Below are 22,452 nucleotides of genomic sequence, written 5' to 3' on the forward strand. Positions count from 1 at the left end.
TTAAGAACAGCTTCAAGTATTGAAATTCATTTGTACTTGCTGCAAACTGCTAGATGTGATTGAGAAAATCGAGAAGCAGTTGCGTAGGACGGTAAGTATGGACTCTTTGATCGTGTAAGACTTGTTGCATTCAAGTGTTTTGGCTCTCATGACAAACCAAACATTGTAATAGTTGTTTGTAACTGGCAATGGCTTTCAATGTGTACATACAGTACTTGATGTTCATAATATACTAAACTTAGTGTTTAATTAACTGTTTATGTGTGATTAAGGATATCTCTGGCAGCCTAGGTAGAATAAAATAAAAGTAATATTAGTAACACTTTATTTTACAGACATATGTAATGTTACAATAATGAACTAAAATAGTAAGAACAGTAAATACTGTACATGTAATTACAATGTATCCTTTTGATAATTACACTTTAGGTACTTGCTTGTGCTCATTAGTATTACTCAGTACATACTAATGTACATACCTTAAAATAGTTGTGTTTTTGTATTTGTATGTATTTATAATTTCATTAGAAGATAATCTATATGTTGACATTTTAAAATACATGTTGTATAGTGATAATTCGCTCATTTGAATAATTTGCTTTAACATCTGCTAATTACAGAGGGGTTAGGTCATCGACTTTATTGAATTACTGAAGCCAAATTGCCTTTGCCTTGCTATGCTGTAAAAAGTTGTAACCTGCAATTGTAATCTTAAAAAAATATTTCTACCTGATCTAACCCTTAAAATTATTTTTGTTGGCTTAACCTAATATTCGGGTTGATTACATGATGTTCAATAATATGTTGACTTGAAATCAGTTTAGACTTTGGTGGTAGTTAAGGAGATTCCCCCACTACTGTGTAAAGTGCTTTAAGTGTCTAGGAAAAAAGCTATATAAATGTAAGGAATTATTATTATTATTCTAAGATTTTACCAAATCTTTTTCAGTGTATTTGTGTGTACAATTTGAATTAAAAAATAATGGATGAGTTTAAAGTAATATAAAGTTCAAAAGACATTATTATCAGATTTTAAACTTTTTTTTTTTTACTTCCATGTTCATACTTAGAGGATTGAAGCAAATCATTCGCAACAATGAAGCGTAACAAGCATCGTGCTAAGGATGATGGCAAAGGTCAAGGTGAATCCTTTTCTAAACCTTTGCGAAAATGAAAATGCATGGAGTTGTTTATTCTATGGTAGGCTTTGTTTAGATTATTATTTAATATAATTCTGTATAATTTATCAATTGTTGGAGTGAATGGCGAATATAATATATTTAATATATACAGTGTGTATATATAATATATATATACAGTACTGTGCAAAAGTTTTAGTCACTTGTGAAAAATGTTGCATAGTGAGGATATCTTCAAAAATAATGACATAAATAGTTTTCATTTATCAATTAACATCATACAAAGTCCAGTAAACATAAAAAAAGCTAAATCAATATTCAGTGTGACCACCTTTGCCTTTAAAACAGCACCAATTCTCCTAGATACACCTGGACACAGTTTTTCTTGGTTGTTGGCAGATAGGATGTTCCAAGCTTCTTGGAGAATTCACCACAGTTCTTCTATCTATTTAGGCTGTCTCAATTGCTCCTGTCTCTTTATGTAATCCCAGACTGACACGATGTTCAGTGGGGGGCAATGTGAGGGCCAGGACATCTGTTGCATGGCTCCCTGTTCTTCTATTCTAATCTTTTCTATTTGCAAAAGGAATGTTTGGGAGTCTAACATTTATATTCCTATTGACACACTAAAGCTGAAGATATAATTAACCATCTTAAGACAAATGCTTTTGTGAAACATCTTGTGTGCCTAAAACTTTTGCACAGTACTGTATATAATATATATATATTGTACAAATATTAAAAACTATATATACATATAAAGAATATATTAGAATAATATATAGAATTATGTGTATATATGGTACATCTTAATTGTGCTTGTAGCATTAATTCAAACTACCTCTGGTTAATGCAAAACAAAAAATTGGAAAACCACAGTGCTGTTCATAATAACATCTAGTTATATTTAAAATGTTTACTCAAAGATGAACCAGCCATTCTGGAGACAGAAGATATGAGGATGCCCGACCCTGACACGATCTCACTGGCATCAGTAACTGCTGTCACAACCAATGTCTCCAATAAGAGGTGACCATAATTATTTACTGTTCTGTCACATGAGTTCAACTCAGATATGATATTCTACATTACTTTTAAATTTGACATATTTTACATGTTATGTTCTAACACATATAATTGGCTGATCAATGTAAGAATTTTTCCCCATCCAAAAATACTCTAAATACTTCAGATCAAAGCCTGACATCAAGATTGAGCCTAGTGCTGGAAGACCAATGGATTTCCAAGTATGTGATTATATGGCAAATGGACATTTGTAATGGAAATGGATCTACATAAATCTAAAAAAAAAAATCTGTAAAATAATACACTGGTTCCAAAAAGTATTTGAACACCTATGTCACACTTAAAAAGACTTAAAAATGAATATCTTTTGATCAAAGCAAGTGTCATTTATTTAAAGGAAGATAGCACATTTATACAGTACTTTTCAAAAAGTTTAAAATACCTTTACAACAGTTGGTCAAAGATCTGAGTGATTTTTTTTCTGGCTTGTGTTGACGTATGTCCTATATTGAAACCGAAAGTTTGGGCGAGACATATCAAAGGGTTAGTCTGGGTCATCCCTTTTAAAAAAATAGCCAATAGGCTTTAGGTTGTCACAGCTGAACAAATATTTGCTGGTCTGTTGCAGGGGGAGGGACATTCTCATCCCAGAGAGCATTTGATTGGACAAAAATCTATAGTGCAAGATGAGTAATCAATATTTTTGGCCTGTTTTCTCCTTGGAGAAAGGCTGTAAATTTTAAATATGGATGCCTGTTAAAGTGAATTTTGTCAATATTTTGGAGTACACTAGCATGAAGATGACCTCAAAGCTAACACACATGGACTAAAAGTCACAGAACTCTAGTTTCAATTTCATGAGGTCATTAAAAGTTGCTGCAAAAATGGCTCATATAAGTGTTCTGTGTAAACTTCTTGTGTCATTTGTGTTGATGCCACATGATTTGATATTTTATATCTTTACATCTACATTTTTAATTGTGACTAAAGTATCCAAGTACTTTTTGGGCCTTTGTATATTTATAAACAATACATGCTATAAATTCAATATTCTGAAAATTTGAATTATGCCCTCTTTCTAGGTTAGTGTCACTGTTGTAGAAGCAAGACAGCTGGTGGGTTTGAACATGGATCCAGTGGTGTGTGTAGAAATTGGCGATGATAAGAAGTACACATCAATGAAGGAGTCCACCAACTGCCCTTACTATAATGAGGTATGTATCTCCCTAATTTTAGACATTTCCCAATGCCAAAAATGTGTTTTTTATTTATTTATTTATATATTTTTATTTTTTTATGTATGTTTCTTTTCTTTATTATTTATTAATTGAATAGCAGTGGAAATAATAATAATGTTTTGATTAAATCCACCCTTAAACTCATGGCAAATATATATATATTTTTTTCCAGTACTTCGTTTTCGACTTCCATGTTCCTCCTGATGTCATGTTTGACAAGATCCTCAAAGTGTCTGTAAGTGTCATTTAATATTACTTCACGATGGCTAAAGCCAGATGGCCTCTTGTTAGTGGATCATCAAATTTTCAACTCTTCATTTTGTGTGTCTGCAGGTTATTCACTCTAAAAATCTTTTGCGAAGTGGAACTCTGGTTGGGAGCTTCAAGCTTGACGTGGGCACAGTATATTCACAACCTGGTAACCAGTCTTATTTTACTTTATTTTAAAGTTCTCGAATTCACTGAAGGCTGGAGGATTTCAGGAATTCTTTGCATGTTAATTAACTTTACAGAACACCAGTTCTTCCACAAATGGGCCACTTTGTGTGACCCTGATGACATCACTGCTGGTTGTAAAGGCTACGTCAAGTGTGACATTGCAGTTGTTGCAAAGGGCGACACTATTAAAACCCCACACAAAGCAAACGAGACAGATGAGGATGAAATTGAGGGGTAAATATATTGTTTATTGTCTATTGTCTAAGGCAAGCATTACTATTCATGGCGGGGTCTGGAGGGGGGGGCTAGGAGGTGCATTGCACCCCTAATTTTCCCTCGAGCTCCCCCAGACATTCCTGATGCCCCCTCAATGACTGACAGCGAAATGATCAACATTGGACCCCCTAAACGTACAAGTGCACCAACAAAGATTGCATCCTAGTACCGGCCCAGTTACTGTTACTGTCAAGTCAAGTTAAGTCATTTTTTATTTGTATAGCGCTTATCACAACACACATCAATTCAAAGCAGCTTTACAGGAAATCATGCATCCTAAGTCCAAGGTTCAGGCAGTGGTTATTCTTATGGTTAGTGATCTGAACAAACCCCTAAACCCTAGGTATTAAATTCTGAGGATAATTCATCCCTCACCATTTGTGCCAGATCTGTCATTTAAATTCACAAGTCCCTGAAAACCTTTCTATGGGTAGGTCACTAGTGGCCACTGAGAACACATTAAATAACAACTAAAACCACTCAGAACACTTTAACAACTGCACAGTAATGCCCTGGCAACCACCAGCAACACCAGCAGCAAATTTTACACAGTCAAGCACCACTCACATTTTCTTCAGGAAATGTGAAAATATATTGTAGTTTAATACCATATATATAATTTTATGCAGATGCTATTTGCACTGTGTAAATAGCAACCAAAAGCAGCTTCTTTGCACTTTGCACAAGTGCAAATAGTGTTAGATGTTATTTACACACCTAATTAAATACTGACGTACAGGTTAAGGGCATCACTGTAGCGTGATAATTGTTTTTATTTAGAGACCCACAGACATCCTGCACCAACCCCCACCTAAACCTAACCCTACCCTTACCTAACCTTACAAAAATTAACCATGTTTTTTACTAAAGTATCACCATGGTATTTAGTATTAAAATCATAGTAACCACAAAATTAAACATGGTTACTATATTAACACCATATTACTGCAGGAATATCATAGTTAATTGCATTAAAACTTTGGCTACCGCCAAAAAAAAATGGTTACTACTATAGTGCATAGACAGTTTTACCTGGATTAAACCTTTATAATCATTTTTATCTATTAAAATAAGTAGTTTTAAAGGAAATATTAAGAGTGGGGACAAGAAACAGGATGAGAAAAAGTGGGACAAAATGCAGAGTCTAACCCGGGTCGTCCGCAACAGAAAAGCACATCCACACACCGTCATTACACCCAATGCCACTGTAGCAACAGAAGGGGGTGCAGTTTATCTTCAGGTTCTGTGTTTCCACAAGACTATTGGAGTGCAAATAGCCGCACTGTGTGGCAAGTGCTATTTACACCTATAGTCACTCCGATACTTTTACCTCTAACAGAACAATACAAAGCCAAAGTCACCCAGATAATTGTGCAACAGTGCACATATCTTATCAAGGCAATTCCATACCCTGAAACACAGATTTCTTATTTTTCTTGTTTCAGGAATCTTCTGTTGCCAGAAGACGTCCCAGCTGAACGTCAGTGGGCAAGATTCTATGTGAAAATATACAGAGCCGAGGGGTTGCCCAAAATGAACACCAGCATTATGGCTAATGTCAAAAAAGCTTTCATTGGAGAAAATAAGGACTTGGTTGATCCATATGTCCAGGTGCAATTTGCAGGACAGAAGGTAGGCTGGATTCTTAGAAACTAGTGTTTCAACTGATTAGTGTCGTTATCTAGAGTGCAGGGGGGCTGATGGCCATTATTATGCTGATATAATTCAATTTAATGATCGAAAATAATATGTACACAACATTTCTGAATTTAAACAAACACTTATTTTACACAATATTGAATCAAAATTAGCTAAATAAAAAAACTGGAAAACAGGAAATGTGCACTATGACAAGGATGTAAATTTTGATGCCATGTAACGGCTTGACGTGCAAAGTTTTCTTTCCTGTGTTGACATACTGTATTTCCTATTGAAACAGGTAGTTGGAGCAGATGATATCAAAGAACTCCTCCCTTTTATTTAAATAGCCAATGGACTTTAGTTTATGTTACAGCCGTGAACCAAAACTGGACAAATTAGACAAAACTCTGTATAGTGCAAGATGAATCATCAAAGATTTTGGTCAGTTTGAAAAAGAGATGCTGTACTTTTAATAGTAAACTGGCTAGAAAGCTAAAAGACATGAACTAAAAGCCACTAAACTCCCAACACAAAACGGTTGATTATCAGCCGATTTATCTGCCTGGATGGTATACTGGTCTGTCACTAATTCTCACAACTAGAAAAATTCACCAGCCTCCATTTTCACTACGAGAACTGAAGTTTTCATTTGTCCACAACATAGGGAAAAACGTCCATTCAGAAGAGCAGCTATGAGCCCATCTGGAATGAACAGGTTGTTTTTACAGAGCAGTTTCCACCTCTGTGCCGGAGAATGAAGCTGCAGATCCGAGACTCAGATAAAGTAAATGATGTGGCCATCGGAACACATTTCATTGACCTACAAAAGATCGCTAATGACGGAGACAAAGGTAAAAGGGTTTTTTATACACAACAGCAAAGAAAATATGTAGCCTGTCCTAAAGATGTTTCTCCACTTGCTTTTATTCCATTACGTTTTGTCTCAGATTCTTAAGTAGGCAGGCCATATATGGAGGGGTATAGCAGACAAAAATAAAAATGAAAAATATGTCATTAAATGTTGAAATCAATAATAAAAAATATAATGAAATGTGGACATAAATAAATGTATAAATGTATTCATGTAAAATGAAATCATATGAAATGCACCTTGCAATGTAATATATTTGGCAAAATTGATTAAATCATTAAATAAGATAAATTTAATAAGATTTGACTGTTTTTGCCATGTCCCAGACCCAGACTTTTAAAACTATGAAAATCCATTTATAAAAATACAAATTATTACATGTTTAAAACAATGATCACTAAATCAAAGAGTTAAATAAACACAAACCATTTTAATATTTATTGTGTGGAAATGATTGCTATACATTTTTACAAAATTGCATCTGTCCCACAGTTGTGGCATCATTTCCACCACATCAAACAATTTTTGCCCCTAATAATTTATTTTCAAATGTTTGTGTACTTGTTAACCAAGTGGTAAAAAGTGTCCATGAAGAGCATGCTTGAGATGAAATATGAGACAAAACAAAGAAGTATCAAGGGAAATATCACTTTTTATTGGCCGTCATTTCCAATCGAGGTGTAATTTTGCCAAATTATGCAAAAAGTGTGAAATGATTTAATAGTGTGCATGTAGGATACATTTAATGTTAAGGAGTCAGCTATTTTATTTCACAAATATTAAAAATGAAAAAATGTTTTAACGAGACTTAACTTTCTAGTAGTCAACAGTGCTAAAAGTGCCTGAAGATGAAGAAACACCCAATTACATAATGAAATGTAACAATCAATAAATAAAAATACAATCAAATCAAGTCGATGCAACACTCAAAAACAAATACATTTTCTCACAAATTGAGTACAAAAATTACAGTTTAAATTTCAAGGTGTATTTTGCCATTTTTCACTTTACATAAATATGGTGCTTAATTTAATTGTAACTGTATTCTTATTTATTAATTGCAAAATTGCATGACATTTAATTATTTCATAATAGTTTTATTTGATTTTGTCCACTATATCCCTCCATAACCATCACTAGAGAACATAAAAAATGCAACAGTTCAATGTTCATGGAAATATCAAATCTGGGAATATTAAAATTGTGAAAATTCTAATTTCTATACCTAAATGTTTTATCAGCAAGAACGTGTTTTTGTTTTGAGTGTAATCTATATAGCACTCACTCTGTTGCACTACATTATTTTTACAAATACTTTTCCAGCAAACGTGTATGACTTAATCAGTGGTCAAAACTTGTGGAAACCCTGATCCAATTGAATGGGTTAAGAATGTTTATTTGGCTCTCATTGTTAGGCTTTCTCCCCACTCTGGGGCCAGCTTGGGTCAACATGTATGGTTCAACACGGAGCTACACTCTCATGGACGAGTACCAGGACCTGAATGAAGGACTAGGGGAGGGGGTGTCATTCCGGGCTCGGCTGTTGGTCAATCTGGCCGTGGAGATACTGGACACCTCCTCTCCTGATGTCATGAGCTCCACAGAGGTACAGGTGGAGGGGATACCCAACATCTCAGATGTAAGTGACCCATTGATAGGAGGGTTGTGACAGGGCAGTTATAGTGAATTATATATAGTCTTTATTTAATTACCTACATTATTAATTTAGCAGTAATACTCATAGTAGTCCTTTGTTGTGCAAGACAATCATCTACAGCAGAGTTTGAGCCAAATTTTCGCTGCATTCTGCATGTGACATGCTATTAAAAATTTATCAGTTTGAGAAAACTTCCACAAGTGTTCCAGAATTGTTGTAAATAGTTTATGAGCACAATGACATCAGCATTTTTTTATTTGATCAGAATCTAAAGAAAACCCATGTGCACTCAAAATGTGTACATTTTTAATCATTTGTTTTTCTTCTTTATATCTAGAATATCACAGGAAAGATTGAGGAATTCTTTCTCTTTGGATGTTTTCTTGAGGCCACCATGATTGACAGGAAGATTGGAGACAAACCCATCAATTTTGAGGTTACAATAGGTAAAACAGCCTATAACTCTAACCCTATTCTTTGCATAGCAACATCTACTGTAAATCATATTAAAAAAAAAAAAAGTGTTTTCACCCTGTTCATCAGACCATACTCATACTGAGCAGGAGCAGAAACACGTGCACAAGTGGTCAAAACACATCATCGTTTTATGAAAATAAACTGTTTCCATCACCTTAATTTTGACTTATGTGAAACTCTACAAAATCCACCTCTGTCTAGCACACAAAATTTTAAGCAAATTTTTTTTGCGAAATATTTTTGCACAATACAGAAATTCTAAAGTTCTGGCAAACATGCCGAAAACTTGATACAAACTTGCCGCAAATTCGCCACTCATTATTTTCATATGCAAATGAGCTTTGCAGCAAAGTCTCACCAAAGTTTTGCTGCAGGTTCACCACTACCGCTGAAGAGCTGCAAACTTCTGGCAAATATTTGCAGCAAATCGCAAGCTTATTTGAATGTGAAAATAATGAGTTGTAAATTTGCGGCAGGTTTGTCAGGACTCTAGATTTTTTTTAAGGGGGAGCTTGCTATTTGCCTTAAATGTTTACCAGAAGTATGCAGCCGGTAGTGTTGGCAACAATGAAGAGTTTGTCACAAAGCTCTTTTGCATGTGAAATAATGAGTTGTGAATTTGCAGCAAGTTTGCGGTAACTCTCAATTTTTTGCAATGAAGCATTTCCAATCAGGTTTTCTCAAACGAAAATGTTAAATTTGCATAAAAATAGTTGGATGGACACCCAGCAATAGTCTCATGACAACTCGTAATAATTTAAGATGGCAAAATCATGAAATATTGCATGAGCCAAGCTATAAATGGATGACTTTTAGACCAACCAATCAACAAACAGTATTTCGAATCAATACAATACAAGCATCAGATTTAAGCTAGCCTCCAATCCATTAATTTATTTTAAGTGAGGAAACTGTCTGTGAACAAATCTGGTTACTTTTTCCATATTTATTCATTCAAAGCTATTTTCCTATTAAAATAATGGTTCCCTGTCTGTCACTCACTCGACGTTGGTGTCGATGTAGTGACACTAGGGGTCACTCTTGGGAGCCCGAGACACCTCTGGTTTTTGATAAAAGGCCAGTGAAAATTGGCGAGTGGTATTTGCATGCCACTCCCCCGAACATACGGGTATAAAAGGAGCTGGTATGCAACCACTCATTCAGATTTTCTCTTCGGAGCCGAACGGTCATGCTCATTGAGCTGAATAGCACTGTTCATTCACCTCTGCTGGATCTGACGGCGCATTTCAGCGGCTTCTCCCTCCTCTGCACTGGTGCACTGCAGAGAACGCCCCTGGGTGCTTCGGCAGAAAAACTAGAGAGTATATTTTCTAAAAGAGCGTATTTCCCCTCTAAAAGAGTATATTTCTCTAAAAGAGCGCACACACGGAACGTCTTTTTAAAGACGCGTCTTTCTAAAGATGCCTTTCCGTTCATGTGTTATTCCTGGTTGCGGTCGTTTTCTCTCAACTTCGGATGGTCATGATCGCTGTCTTTCGTGTCTGGGCGCGACCCACACGGAGGCAGTGTTTATGAATGGTTCATGTTCTCACTGCGAGAACATGACCATGGCAACGTTGCGGTCGCGGCTTGCTTTCGTAAGGAAGTAAGCCACCCCAGCGGCTCCCCGCCTTGGTCCTCCTACCTACGGGTTTGAGGTCAGCGCGGCTGGCGCTGGGGGTGATTTGGGGACCTCAATGGGATCGCCTCCGCCGGGTATCCCCCCACGGACCTCCCATTCCCCAGCACGCTTGTCTGCCCCAGTCGGGCTTCCGGATGAGTTCGCCGGCTCGTCGCACGGCGAGTCTGGCTTCTTGTTCAAGGCCCGCGAAGATGATGAGCTCTCGAGCACAGCATCGGAGAGCGGGCTTGTCCAGTTGGACGCAGAAGCCTCAGCTGGGCTTCCCCCTTCGGGGATGGTCGCCCAGTTACAGGCCGATGCTGAAATGACGGACATGCTTTCCTGGGCGGCAGCGAGCGTCGGGCTAGAGTGGAACCCTCCGCTCTCCCCTGAACCCTCGCGGCTTGATGATTGGTTTCTGGGCTCGCGGCGCCGCTCAGACCAGCCGCGCCCCGCTCCAGTGCCATTCTTCCTGGAGGTGCATGAGGAGCTGACGAAGTCATGGGAGGCACCTTTTACTGCCCGACCCTGACTCCGCAGTTCCCCTGCTCTCACTACCCACATCACATCAACTGCCTCGAGTTACTGGCAATTCTGATCGCCCTGCGGAGGTTCCGGCCGTTGATCCAGGGCAAGCACGTGCTAGTTCGGACAGACAGCACGGCAGCGGTAGCATATGTCAACCACCAAGGCGGTCTGCACTCCCGCTGTATGTCACAACTCGCCCGCCGTCTCCTCCTCTGGAGTCAGCAGCACCTCAAGTCGCTGCGAGCCACTCGTATCCCGGGCAACCTCAACGCTACAGCGGATGCACTGTCACGGCAGGTTTCCCGCAGGGGAGAGTGGAGACTCCACCCCGAGGTGGTCCAGCTGATTTGGAGTCGATTCGGTCAGGCACAGGTGGACCTATTCGCCTCCCAAGAATCCTCCCACTGCCCGCTCTGGTACGCCCTCACCGAGGCTCCCCTCGGCATAGACGCGCTGGCACACAGCTGGCTCCCTGGCATTCGCAAATATGCGTTTCCCCTAGTGAGCCTACTTGCACAGACTCTGTGCAAGGTCAGGGAGGACGAGGAGCAGGTCATCCTGGTAGCACCCTACTGGCCCACCCAGACATGGTTCTTGGACCTCACGCTCCTCACGACAGCTCCCCCCTGGCAAATTCCCCTGAGGAAGGACCTTCTTTCTCAGGGACGGGGCACCCTCTGGCACCCGCGCCCAGACCTCTGGAATCTCCATGTCTGGTCCCTGGACGGGACGCGGAAGACCTAGGTGGCGGTGGTAGACACGATCACTCAGGCTAGGGTCCCCTCTACGAGGCGCCTGTATGCCTTGAAGTGGCATCTGTTCGCTAAGTGGTGTTCTTCTCGACACGAAGACCCCCAGAGATGCGCAGTCGGATCAGTGCTTTCCTTCCTGCAGGAGAGGTTGGAAGGGAGGCTGTCCCCTTCCACCTTGAAGGTGTACATTGCTGCCATAGCAGCACACCACGACGCAGTTGACGGTAAGTCCTTAGGGAAGCATGACCTGATCATCAGGTTCCTAAGAGGCGCTAGGAGGCTGAATCCCTCCAGAACGCCCCTCGTTCCCTCATGGGATCTCTCCGTAGTTCTTCAGGGCGTACAGAGAGCCCCCTTTGAGCCTTTGCAGTCAGTCAAGCTTAAGGCACTCTCCCTGAAGACTGCCCTCCTGACTGCGCTCACTTCCATCAAGAGGGTAGGTGACCTGCAAGCGTTCTCTGTCAGCGAAACGTGCCTGGAGTTCGGTCTGGGCTATTCTCATGTGATCCTGAGACCCCAACCGGGCTATGTGCCCAAGGTTCCCACCACTCCTTTTAGGGACCAGGTGGTGAACCTGCAAGTGTTGCCCCAGGAGGAGGCAGACCCAGCCCTGGCGTTGCTGTGTCCGGTGTGCGCTTTGCGCATCTATTTGGATCGCACGCAGAGCTTTAGACTCTCTGAGCAGCTCTTTGTCTGCTTTGGTGCACAGCGGAAAGGAAGCGCTGTCTCCAAGCAGAGGATCACTCACTGGCTTGTTGATGCCATATCTATGGCATATCTCGCCCAAGACATGCCGCCCCCGGTAGGGCTACGAGCCCATTCTACCCGTGGTGTAGCGGCTTCTTGGGCCCTGGCCAGAGGTGCCTCTCTAACAGACATTTGTAGAGCAGCGGGCTGGGCAACACCCAACACCTTTGCAAGGTTCTACAACCTCCTGGGACGAAACCGGTTCCACCCGGTAGTGGCATGCAACCTAAGTGGATAAGCCCGGGATAGCCGGCTGGGTGTATCACTTGCACATAGCGCCTTCCACCTCCTTTTGAGCTGAAGACATGCGCTGTTAATTCCCAGTGGTGTTCACAAAAGTTGTTCCCTGTTTGACTTCCTCCGAGCCCTGTGGCAGTCGAGTTTTCGGAGATACTCACTGCCGGCCCAGTACATGCGCTAACTAAGAGCCCGGTTCTGGGGTAGGTGCTCCGCATGTGGCGGTTCTCTGTAAGGCTAACCCCATGCGATCTATATCTTCCGCTAACTCGTTTCCCTGCTGGCAAACTGCGTCTTCCTTGGGCAGAGCCCCTCTGCCCCAGTCTCCATGCTGTAGTACCTCCTCCCCCATTGGGCAGGATCTACCTTGAAGGCTCTCCACATGGTTGGAAAGACCATGTGACGTATTTTTCCACTTAAATATCCCCCCCCCCCCCCGGGGTGAGGTGTGGTCTCCGCGGTGTCCTCCCCTTGGGAGGGACACCCCCGACTAGACTTGGCGGCCCAGTCGGATAATCCCCCTTCTTTTTTTAGGGAGTGGAAAAAGAGAAGGGGAAAAGAGGCAACGACTGGGTTAAGCCTGTCTCTATCTTTGGGTAGTCGACTTGTCCCCAGAAAGGGCCGTTCAACACTCATAACTGTGTTGGGGGAGGTTACGTGTCGACCTGGTGTGCTGGCTATGAGGCACACAGCAAGTCTGCCCACCACACACCGCCAGTTCACGTAACACAGTTCAGCCTTGTGGCGTTTTGTATAGGGACCCCTAGTGTCACTACATCGACACCAACGTCGAGTGAGTGACAGATAGGGAACGTCATGGTTACTGGTGTAACCTCCGTTCCCTGATGGAGGGAACGAGACGTTGGTCCCTCCTGCCACAACGCTGAACTACCCGCTGAAATGGCCGGACCTTATATCGGCTCCTCAGCATAAAACCTGAATGAGTGGTTGCATACCAGCTCCTTTTATACCCGTATGTTCGGGGGAGTGGCATGCAAATACCACTTGCCAATTTTCATTGGCCTTTTATCAAAGACCAGAGGTGTCTGGGGCTCCCAAGAGTGACCCCTAGTGTCACTACATCGACACCAACGTCTCGTTCCCTCCATCAGGGAACAGAGGTTACACCAGTAACCATGACGTTAGGTTTAGAGTTTGGGTAAGGGGTTACATTTTATTGTTAGGTTTAGTTTGGGTTATGGATGGAAACATTGTTTGTTGGTTCATTTTTTTTCTCTTTGGAACTAAAAGTTGCACTGTATGTTTTTGTATGAGCCAACTCTTACTAGTGATTTGGCCGTATTTATCTTGCACCATTATTACGACTTGCATGAGACCGGGTCGGAAATTCAATTCACTGTTTTCCTGCTTTTATTTCAAACTGACGCCCTCAAAATGGAGCTGATGCATTCTATAAAACACTCTGCCTGAGTGTGTAGGCACCCTACTTTGTTTAGGGAAAACTGCCCCAATGTTGGTTTCTAATTTCATTTCTAATTTTCTGAAATTTGTTAGGGACATGTTTCTACCATCTCTACCTAAATCTATGCAAATGGTTAGGAAATCATCTGGCAGACATCCAAACTTAAATGGGATTGTAAACACACATCCTCCAACTAAATAAAATCTTTATAATCTTAGTGAAACAGATCCAGTCCAATAATCCATTACTGAAGCAAGTAATTAAATGATTAAGGGAATTGTGTCAGATATCCACATGATCAAACATTCCTCTCAAATCAAGGAAACTACGGCAGTGAAGTTGACACTCCAACCAAACCAAAAACCAAGAAGAGTAAAGGAGGAGATGGAGATGAGGAGTCAGAGCTCATTCACGGCTCCAGTGATGAAGAGGTTGATGATGATGGAGAGATGACTTCAGTGTCCACCACGCCTCCAATGAAACCCGTGATCACTGACAGGTTCAGTTACTCGAATGATTGTGCTGATCCAGAACCAATTTATTTTTTGCATTCTTTCAAAAAATTTGCATTACAATATCTATTCTTTTCATTTGGCAGAAACTATTTCCATCTCCCTTATTTTGAGAGAAAACCCTGTATCTATATCAAGAGCTGGTGGCAAGACCAAAGAAGGCGACTTTATAATGCCAACATCATGGACAACATCGCAGATAAATTGGTAATAAATCAGACATGAGTTAAATTACTGCAATTGGCGGTGCAGTATTTACAACATAATATTCCATCACCAACACCTAACATAGCTAAAATGGGGACAGTGGCATGGACATCCGAATGCACCATGCTCCTTTAGCAACATTTGGGAACACATGGTTGCCATTTTGAGTTTGCAAAACCTGAAATACATTGCTCTCGGTTTCTGCAGTTTCCAGGTGAAATGTCCACCAACAGATGAGGCTTGAATAATGTATACAAGCCAAAAATATCTCCAAATAATGTTTTATTAACATTTTAATCAACCTGGAATTCATTTTTTCCTAACCCAAACTCCAAGCCTAACCTAAACCTACCCATAATTAGATTTTAAATAAAATTTTAGATAGACTTACAGTGCATTTAAGCTACATTGTCAATTTATGTGTTCCCTAAGAGTCATACCTTTGACTTTGGAGTTGCTAGCTCAATGCTTCACCACTAAAGCTACAGGGAAACAATTAAAAAGGTCTACAGCAAAATATTTGTACTGGGATATGTCACACAAAATGAAGAATCTGTTTTAAATAATCTTCTCACCCTTAGACTGCTTTTTTGCATGCAAGTCATCTTATGAGCCATTAGATTTTCTGAAATAGTTTTGTTTTCTCCCTCGCAATTATTTTGGGTCAACATGATCACACGTTAAGTCGTCATGTTGTTTCTGATAGTTCCGGTACCCTAGGATCAGTGACATTATGCCGACTCACTGACAAGCACCATCTCCTATCAGACATTTTTGCATCAGCTCCAGTGTGTTTTCCTTCCCTCGTGATGCGACAGGATGCGCATTTTGTCAGAAGCTTGGAAGACCTGGGGTTGAAGACCTGGGGTTGTATCCCACATCGATACCAGGAATTAATCGTGTTTGCATTATTAGTGATGAGCGTGATTTGGAGGTTGTATTTTTCACGCTAATATTACTTTTTACTCCACTGATGGTTAGGTTAAGGTTTGGGGTTTGGGTTGGGGGGATCAGTTTATAAAATATGCATTCCTCTTCACTGTATTACAGCCTGTACAGCTGAAATCAACTCGCTTCACAACTCGCATTTGGCACCCCACTGTGGACATTTCACCTGCAAAATGGAGCTGGCACATGCCCATATGCCCAACAACACTTACTGCTTTGGCCACTGGGGGCAGTGTAGGGTTATCTTTGCTAAAGAAATGTCAACATATTGTCTCCAATTTCACTGTGAGATCGGTCTGTTTGGGTTCCCTCGAAAAATAAATCAACCATGGTTTTACTGTAGATTTATTGTAGTAACCTTGGCGGAAACCATGGTTTTAATTCAGATACTGTTTCCTATAGGAAGAAGGATTAAATGATGTGCAGGAGATCATTAAAACAGAGAAGGCTTATCCTGAACGCAGACTCAGAGGCGTCCTGGAGGACCTGAGCAACGGCTGCAGGTGCATACATGTTGTTCTGCAAGTCTTGAAGAGGTTATGGGTAATTCTCAGGAAACCATTTGTGTCTCCATGACTTACTACTGATATAATTAACAGGATACTGAAATTAGTTTCTTTTACAATTAATATTAGTATTTCATTATTGTTATATTGGTGGTGTGGTGCAAAAGTGAATTTCCAAGCGCAAATGGCACTGTTTCCTGAGAATGACCATTAAATGAAACCATTACCACAAAACTTCTTCACTGAACAATTTTTTATATTTTTAAAAGTATAAAAGAATAACAAATTTGTTAACTGTTTCAGTACCTTTGTAACACTGGCGAACAATGACCAAAATCAGGCTGGGAGGACAAAACTGGACCGCGAGAGGCTGAAGTCATGCATGCAGGAACTGGTAAAACTCTCACGGAGCTCCGTTACATGCAATTGGTATTGATTGTTAAAATCCAATATTGCGATTGCATTTATTATTGTGTCTGTTGCTGAAGTTCGTTGTTGTATCCTCAGGAAAACATGGGCCAACAAGCCAAGACGATGCGATCACAAGTTAAGAAAAGCAACGTGAGAGACAAAATAAAACTGGCACAAAACTTCCTCCAAAAGCTGAGATTCCTGTCTGATGAGGTAGCACACAAAAGCTGAATAAAAAATGATTGAGCTTGATTGTGTGGTTGATCGATTAATTCATATTATTGTAAAATACTCATTAGATGTTCTCTTTTATCGTAGCCTCAACATAGTATTCCAGATATTTACATATGGATGATGAGCAACAACAAGCGCATCGCATATGCTCGCGTTCCCTCCAAAGACATTCTCTTCTCTTCTGTTGAGGAAGAGACCGGGAAGGATTGTGGGAAGGTCCAGACAATCTTTTTCAAGGTTGGGTTAAATGTACTCACATGCAGAACATTTCTTCAAAACAGCAATTGCCAATTTATAATAAGTCACAATACTTTCTTTAAAGGGCTCATATTATAAGGGATCTTATAAGAGAACTTGACAGCAAACCCGTGTGTATTCGCAGCAAAGTGCTGTTGCTCATTTTGTGATTAAGAGAGGAAAATTAAGTGACCCTCAAGGGAAAACAAATAATAAATGTTTAACACTTTGCATTAATGTTACCTTTTTAAGGGTTTATAAAAGGGTTCATTAATGACTACTAAGTCATTTACAAATACATAATAATTCATTTATAAGCAGTTATAGCAACATTTGCATTTGTAACTGAATTACTAGTCATTAATTAAGACCTTTATAATCCCTTGACAAGTGGAACATTAATGTAAAATGTTGCCAAAAAATTTTTTTTTGTTTTTTTTTTTGTTTTTTTTTACACAAAACAATATGCACACCTGATGTATTTTATCAACAAGTGCTAATTTTCTTCATGCATCGCTCAAGAATATCTGGAGTGTTGATGTGACTCCTCTTTCAATAGCTCCCTGGCAAGAAGAGTTTTGGGCCAGCCGGCTGGACTGTACAAGCCAAAACTGAGCTGTATCTGTGGCTCGGCCTGAACAGGCAGCGTAAGGACTATTTGAGCGGACTACCAAATGGGTTTGAGGAGAATAAGGTGGTCAAAGGGCCCGGAATTCACGCCTCACCCCCCATCAGCTTGATCTACTCCAGTAAGATGCTCCAGATCATTTACATGAATGATTTCAGATTGGCCGTTTAGTACTGAAGTCAGTGATAACTTGATTTAATGTCTCTAAACAGTGAAGCAGATCTTCCAGTTGAGGGTGCACATGTATCAGGCTCGCAGTCTGTTTGCGGCGGACAGCACAGGCCTGTCAGACCCTTTCGCCAGAATTTTCTTTTCTACTCACAGTCAAGTTACAGAGGTGAGATTTTTATTTCAATTGTCATTTAGCGTGCACTTCCTGCAGAATGAGCAAATTTAAGCATTCAAGCAAATTTGAACTGTGAAGGTGATATTTATTTATGTTAAAATTAATTCTCGAATCCTACCTTAATATGAAGAAACAACTATAAGTAAGCCATTTGTCGGTTAATTTTCCTTCAAAAAATGTAAACACTGTGTCTCTGTGGTCCTATAAATATAAAAAGTTTGTTTTAAGTGACCCGCCCAGGGGTGCATTTCCCAAAAGCATTGTTAGCAAACTATGGTCGCAAGATTCATCTTTACCAACATAGTTCAACGATTTGGTGTTTCCTGAAAGCTCTCCACCTGTAGGTGGAAGTATATTTCCTTTTTGTTTGTTTGCTGTGTGGACATTATTTGACTTTGCTGAGGATTCAATATCTTTAATTCCATATATATATCTTTCATTCTGTTAAGACCTACCACGTTTACATGCACTTAACCCTCCTATGATCTTCGGTCATTTTTGACCGGAATCACTTCTGCTTATTTAATAAAAATGGTTTTCTTTATCAAAGTAACTTTTCCTCCACTTGCAATCTGAACATAAAAAAATAATTTGGCCATGATTCGATAAGTCTAATTGGTCATAAATAAAAATGACACCTTTGGTTGTCGCTGTCAAAATTGACCGGCCATTGAAAATGAATGGGAAAGACCATAACACAGAGAAATTTGGTTTTTGATCTGTCAGATACAATCAATAAATCAGCCACAATGCACACAATACACACACAGAAATTAAAGGGTGAGACTATAACACAGAGCATGTTTTTCTAAACACACACACACACACACACACACACACACACACAGAAATGAGGGGGTGAGACAATAACACATCAACAATGCAGAATAAATTATTTAATATAGAACGTTTAAAATTGCAAAATGTTTACTCTAATTCTTCTGTTTTATACTCTAATTTAATTTTCACAATTTTGCAGTTAATTTCTGTTTACAAATCAAAAAAATCTAATCAAATCAAATCACTTTTATTGTCACACAGCCATATACACAAGTGCAGCCATATACACAAGTGTGTGAAATTCTTGGGTGCAGTTCGATCAATATAGCAGTCTTGACAGTGATGAGACATATACCAATTTACAATAACATAAAATTAACACAACACAATTTAAAGTCTAATATACACATAATTGCACTCAACAATATACAAATAATAACATACTCTGTACAGTACAATACACACAATATAGATACACATTATTCAATAAAAAAAGTATATATAGTATATATAAAATGTACAGTTGGTTGTATTGTACTGTATTGACATTCAGGCTGTCGGCTGATAGTAAGTTGTTAAGAGAGAATATAATATAATAATAATATAATTTATGACAGTCCGGTGTGAGATATAAGAGTAAGAGTAATAAAGTGCAGTGCTGATGTATATTGATCGTGGGAGATCAAGAGTTCAAAAGTCTGATTGCTTGGGGGAAGAAGCTATCATGGCTGGAGCGGGTCCTGATGCTGCGATACCGCCTGCCTGATGGTAGCAGTGAGAACAACCCATGGCTCGGGTGGCTGGAGTCTCTGATGATCCTCCGAGATTTTTCACACACTGCCTGGTATATATGTCCTGGAGGGAGGGAAGCTCACCTCCGATGATGTGTCTGGCAGTTCGCACCACCCTTTGCAGTGCTTTGCGGTTGTGGGTTGGCTATTGCCATACCAGGCGGAGATGCAGCCAGTCAGGATGCTCTCTACAGTGCAGGTGTAGAACCGTGTGAGGATGTGGCGGTTCATTCCAAACTTCCTCAGCCGTCTCAGGAAGAAGAGGCGCTGATGAGCCTTCTTCACAACGATTTCAGTGTGGATGGACCATGTGAGTTCCTCAGTGATGTGGACACCCAGGAACTTGAAGCTGCTGACTCTCTGCAATGGTGCTCCATTGATGGTGATGGGACTGTGTTCTCTGTCTTTTCTTCTGAAGTCCACCACAAGCTCCTTTGTCTTACTGACATTGAGGGAGAGGTTGTGCTCCTGACACCAGTGTGTCAGAGTGTGCAACTCCTCTCTGTAGGCTGTTTCATCATTGTCAGTGATCAGACCTACCACCGTCGTGTCATCAGCAAACTTAATGATGGCATTGGAGCTATGTGTTGCCACACAGTCATGTGTGTACAAGGAATACAAGAGTGGGCTGAGAACACAGCCCTGTGGGGCTCCAGTGTTGAGGGTCAGTGATGAGGAGATGTTGCTGCCTATTCTAACGACCTGGCATCTGCTTGACAGGAAGTCCAGGATCCAGCTGCACAGCGAGCTGTTTAAGCCCAGAGCCCGGAGTTTCTCATCTAGCTTGGAGGGCACTATGGTGTTGAATGCTGAGCTGTAGTCTACAAACAACATTCTCACATAAGTGTTCTTTTTTTCCAAGTGGGAGGGAGCAGTGTGTATTGTAGATGCAATGGCATCATCAGTGGAGCGGTTGTTGCGGTAAGCAAACTGCAATGGGTCTAGAGAGAGAGGCAGCACAGAGCAGATGTAATCTCTGATTAGTCTCTCAAAGCATTTGCTGATGATAGGGGTCAGAGCAACAGGACGCCAGTCATTTAAGCAAGTGATTTTTGATTGCTTTGGAACAGGCACAATGGTGGATGTTTTAAAGCATGTGGGGACTACAGGCAAAGAGAGGGAAAGGTTGAAAATGTCCATAAAAAACTGGGCCCGCAGCTTTGCGGATATTCACCCGTCGGAAGGATCGGGTTACATCCGCTACAGAGACGGAGAGTGAACTAACCTCTGTAGCTTTGGCCACAAGAGCTCTCTCCGCGTGGGCGGTGTTATTTCCCTCAAAATGAGCATAAAATGTATTTAGCTCATCCGGGAGAGAGGCAGCGGTGTTCATGGCGGAGGTTTTATTCCCTTTAAAGTCTGTGATGATGTTAATTCCCTGCCACATGCTTCTAGAGTTGGTGGTGTTAAACTGTCCTTCAATCTTGTTCCTGTACTGGCGTTTTGCTGTTCTGATTGTTTTTCGGAGGGCATAACTGACTTGTTTATGCTCCTCCATGTTCCCGGAATTAAAAGCGGAGGTCCGCACATTAAGTGCCAGGCGAACATCGCTATTAATCCATGGCTTCTGGTTCGGATAGATCCATGTTTTTCTGGTCGGAACGACGTCCTCTATGCACTTTCTGATGAAACACATTACTCTATCAGCGGAACATCTCCCAGTCCGTGTGATCAAAACAGTCCTGTAGCATAGATTCTGATTGATCAGACCAGCACTGGATCGTTCTGAGAGTGGGTGCTTCCTGTTTCAGTTTCTGCCTGTAAGCGGGCAGAAGCAGAATGGAAGAGTGGTCCGATTTGACAAATGGTGGGCGGGGGAGGGATTTGTAGCCATCCCGGAAGGGAGAGTAGCAATGGTCCAAAACCTGGTCCCCTCATGTGTTAAAACAAATATGTTGGTGGTATTTTGGTGCGACTGATTTGAAACTGGCTTTATTAAAGTCCCCGGTCACAATGAACCTCAGGGTGCGCGGTTTCCTGTTTGCTTATAATCCTGTACAGTTCCTTGAGTGCCCGGTCTGTGTCGGCTTGTGGCGGGATTTACACAGCAGTGATAATGACCGCTGTGAGTTCCCTCGGTAGCCAGAATGGTCGACACAGAAGCATGAGAAATTCCAGCTCAGGAGAGCAGAAAGACTTGATAGAATGTACGTTCCTCTGATCACATCAGGATTTGTTGATCATAAAACATACACCACCACCTCTGCTTTTACCTGAGAGGTCTTTCGCTCTGTCCGCTCGGTGCACGGAGAACCCCGCGGGTTCAATGGCTGAGTCTGGAATCTCTGCAGACATCCAACTTTCCGTAAGGCAGATAATGCAGCAGTCCTAGAGATTGTTATCCAGAGACTGAACATTTGCCAGTAGAATACTGGGTAGCGGGGGTCGATTTGCATGGCATCTTACTCTGATGAGAACGCCGGCTCTGTTTACCCTTTTCCTTCTGCGTTTCCGCGGCCGTGCAGCACAGACAAAGGGCTCCGCTTGCGTGTTTGTAAACAGCGGGTCGGCATTGAGGAATTTGAAGTCCGGTTTACGGTGTGTAATTGCTGAACCAATGTCCAAAAGTGTTTGTCTGTCATAGACAATAAGGCCGACATCATCCAAGACAAAAAACATAAGAACTATAAACAAAACAAACAAAACACTACCATGTGGTGTCGCAGCTCGCAACGCAGCAGCCATACTCGGCACCATCTTGAGTCCGCCAGTGACTAAAACTTACTGCAAAAACTAAAACTTCAAATCAATTTTAAAATGCTAAACTTTGACAAATAATAG

The 22,452-nt window shown here is 40.8% G+C and overlaps 1 protein-coding gene across 1 annotated transcript in view; it reads left to right on the forward strand.

The window, feature by feature from the left end:
• Window positions 1–1,096: 1,096 nt before the first annotated feature.
• LOC127410925 (otoferlin) overlaps window positions 1,097–22,452 on the forward strand; it is a 61,665-nt gene continuing 40,309 nt past the window's right edge. Inside the window, exons 1-19 of the mRNA XM_051646176.1 lie at window positions 1,097–1,142; window positions 2,066–2,168; window positions 2,332–2,386; window positions 3,248–3,379; window positions 3,576–3,638; window positions 3,737–3,821; window positions 3,916–4,075; window positions 5,563–5,749; window positions 6,423–6,609; window positions 8,045–8,268; window positions 8,624–8,732; window positions 14,393–14,570; window positions 14,670–14,790; window positions 16,141–16,241; window positions 16,548–16,638; window positions 16,752–16,868; window positions 16,974–17,126; window positions 17,686–17,875; window positions 17,967–18,091. Coding sequence (XP_051502136.1) covers window positions 1,097–1,142; window positions 2,066–2,168; window positions 2,332–2,386; window positions 3,248–3,379; window positions 3,576–3,638; window positions 3,737–3,821; window positions 3,916–4,075; window positions 5,563–5,749; window positions 6,423–6,609; window positions 8,045–8,268; window positions 8,624–8,732; window positions 14,393–14,570; window positions 14,670–14,790; window positions 16,141–16,241; window positions 16,548–16,638; window positions 16,752–16,868; window positions 16,974–17,126; window positions 17,686–17,875; window positions 17,967–18,091 — 2,427 coding nt within the window. The remainder of the gene's footprint in view (window positions 1,143–2,065; window positions 2,169–2,331; window positions 2,387–3,247; window positions 3,380–3,575; window positions 3,639–3,736; window positions 3,822–3,915; window positions 4,076–5,562; window positions 5,750–6,422; window positions 6,610–8,044; window positions 8,269–8,623; window positions 8,733–14,392; window positions 14,571–14,669; window positions 14,791–16,140; window positions 16,242–16,547; window positions 16,639–16,751; window positions 16,869–16,973; window positions 17,127–17,685; window positions 17,876–17,966; window positions 18,092–22,452) is intronic.

Source organism: Myxocyprinus asiaticus, chromosome 20 (assembly GCF_019703515.2).
Source record: "Myxocyprinus asiaticus isolate MX2 ecotype Aquarium Trade chromosome 20, UBuf_Myxa_2, whole genome shotgun sequence".
NCBI lineage: Eukaryota > Metazoa > Chordata > Actinopteri > Cypriniformes > Catostomidae > Myxocyprinus > Myxocyprinus asiaticus.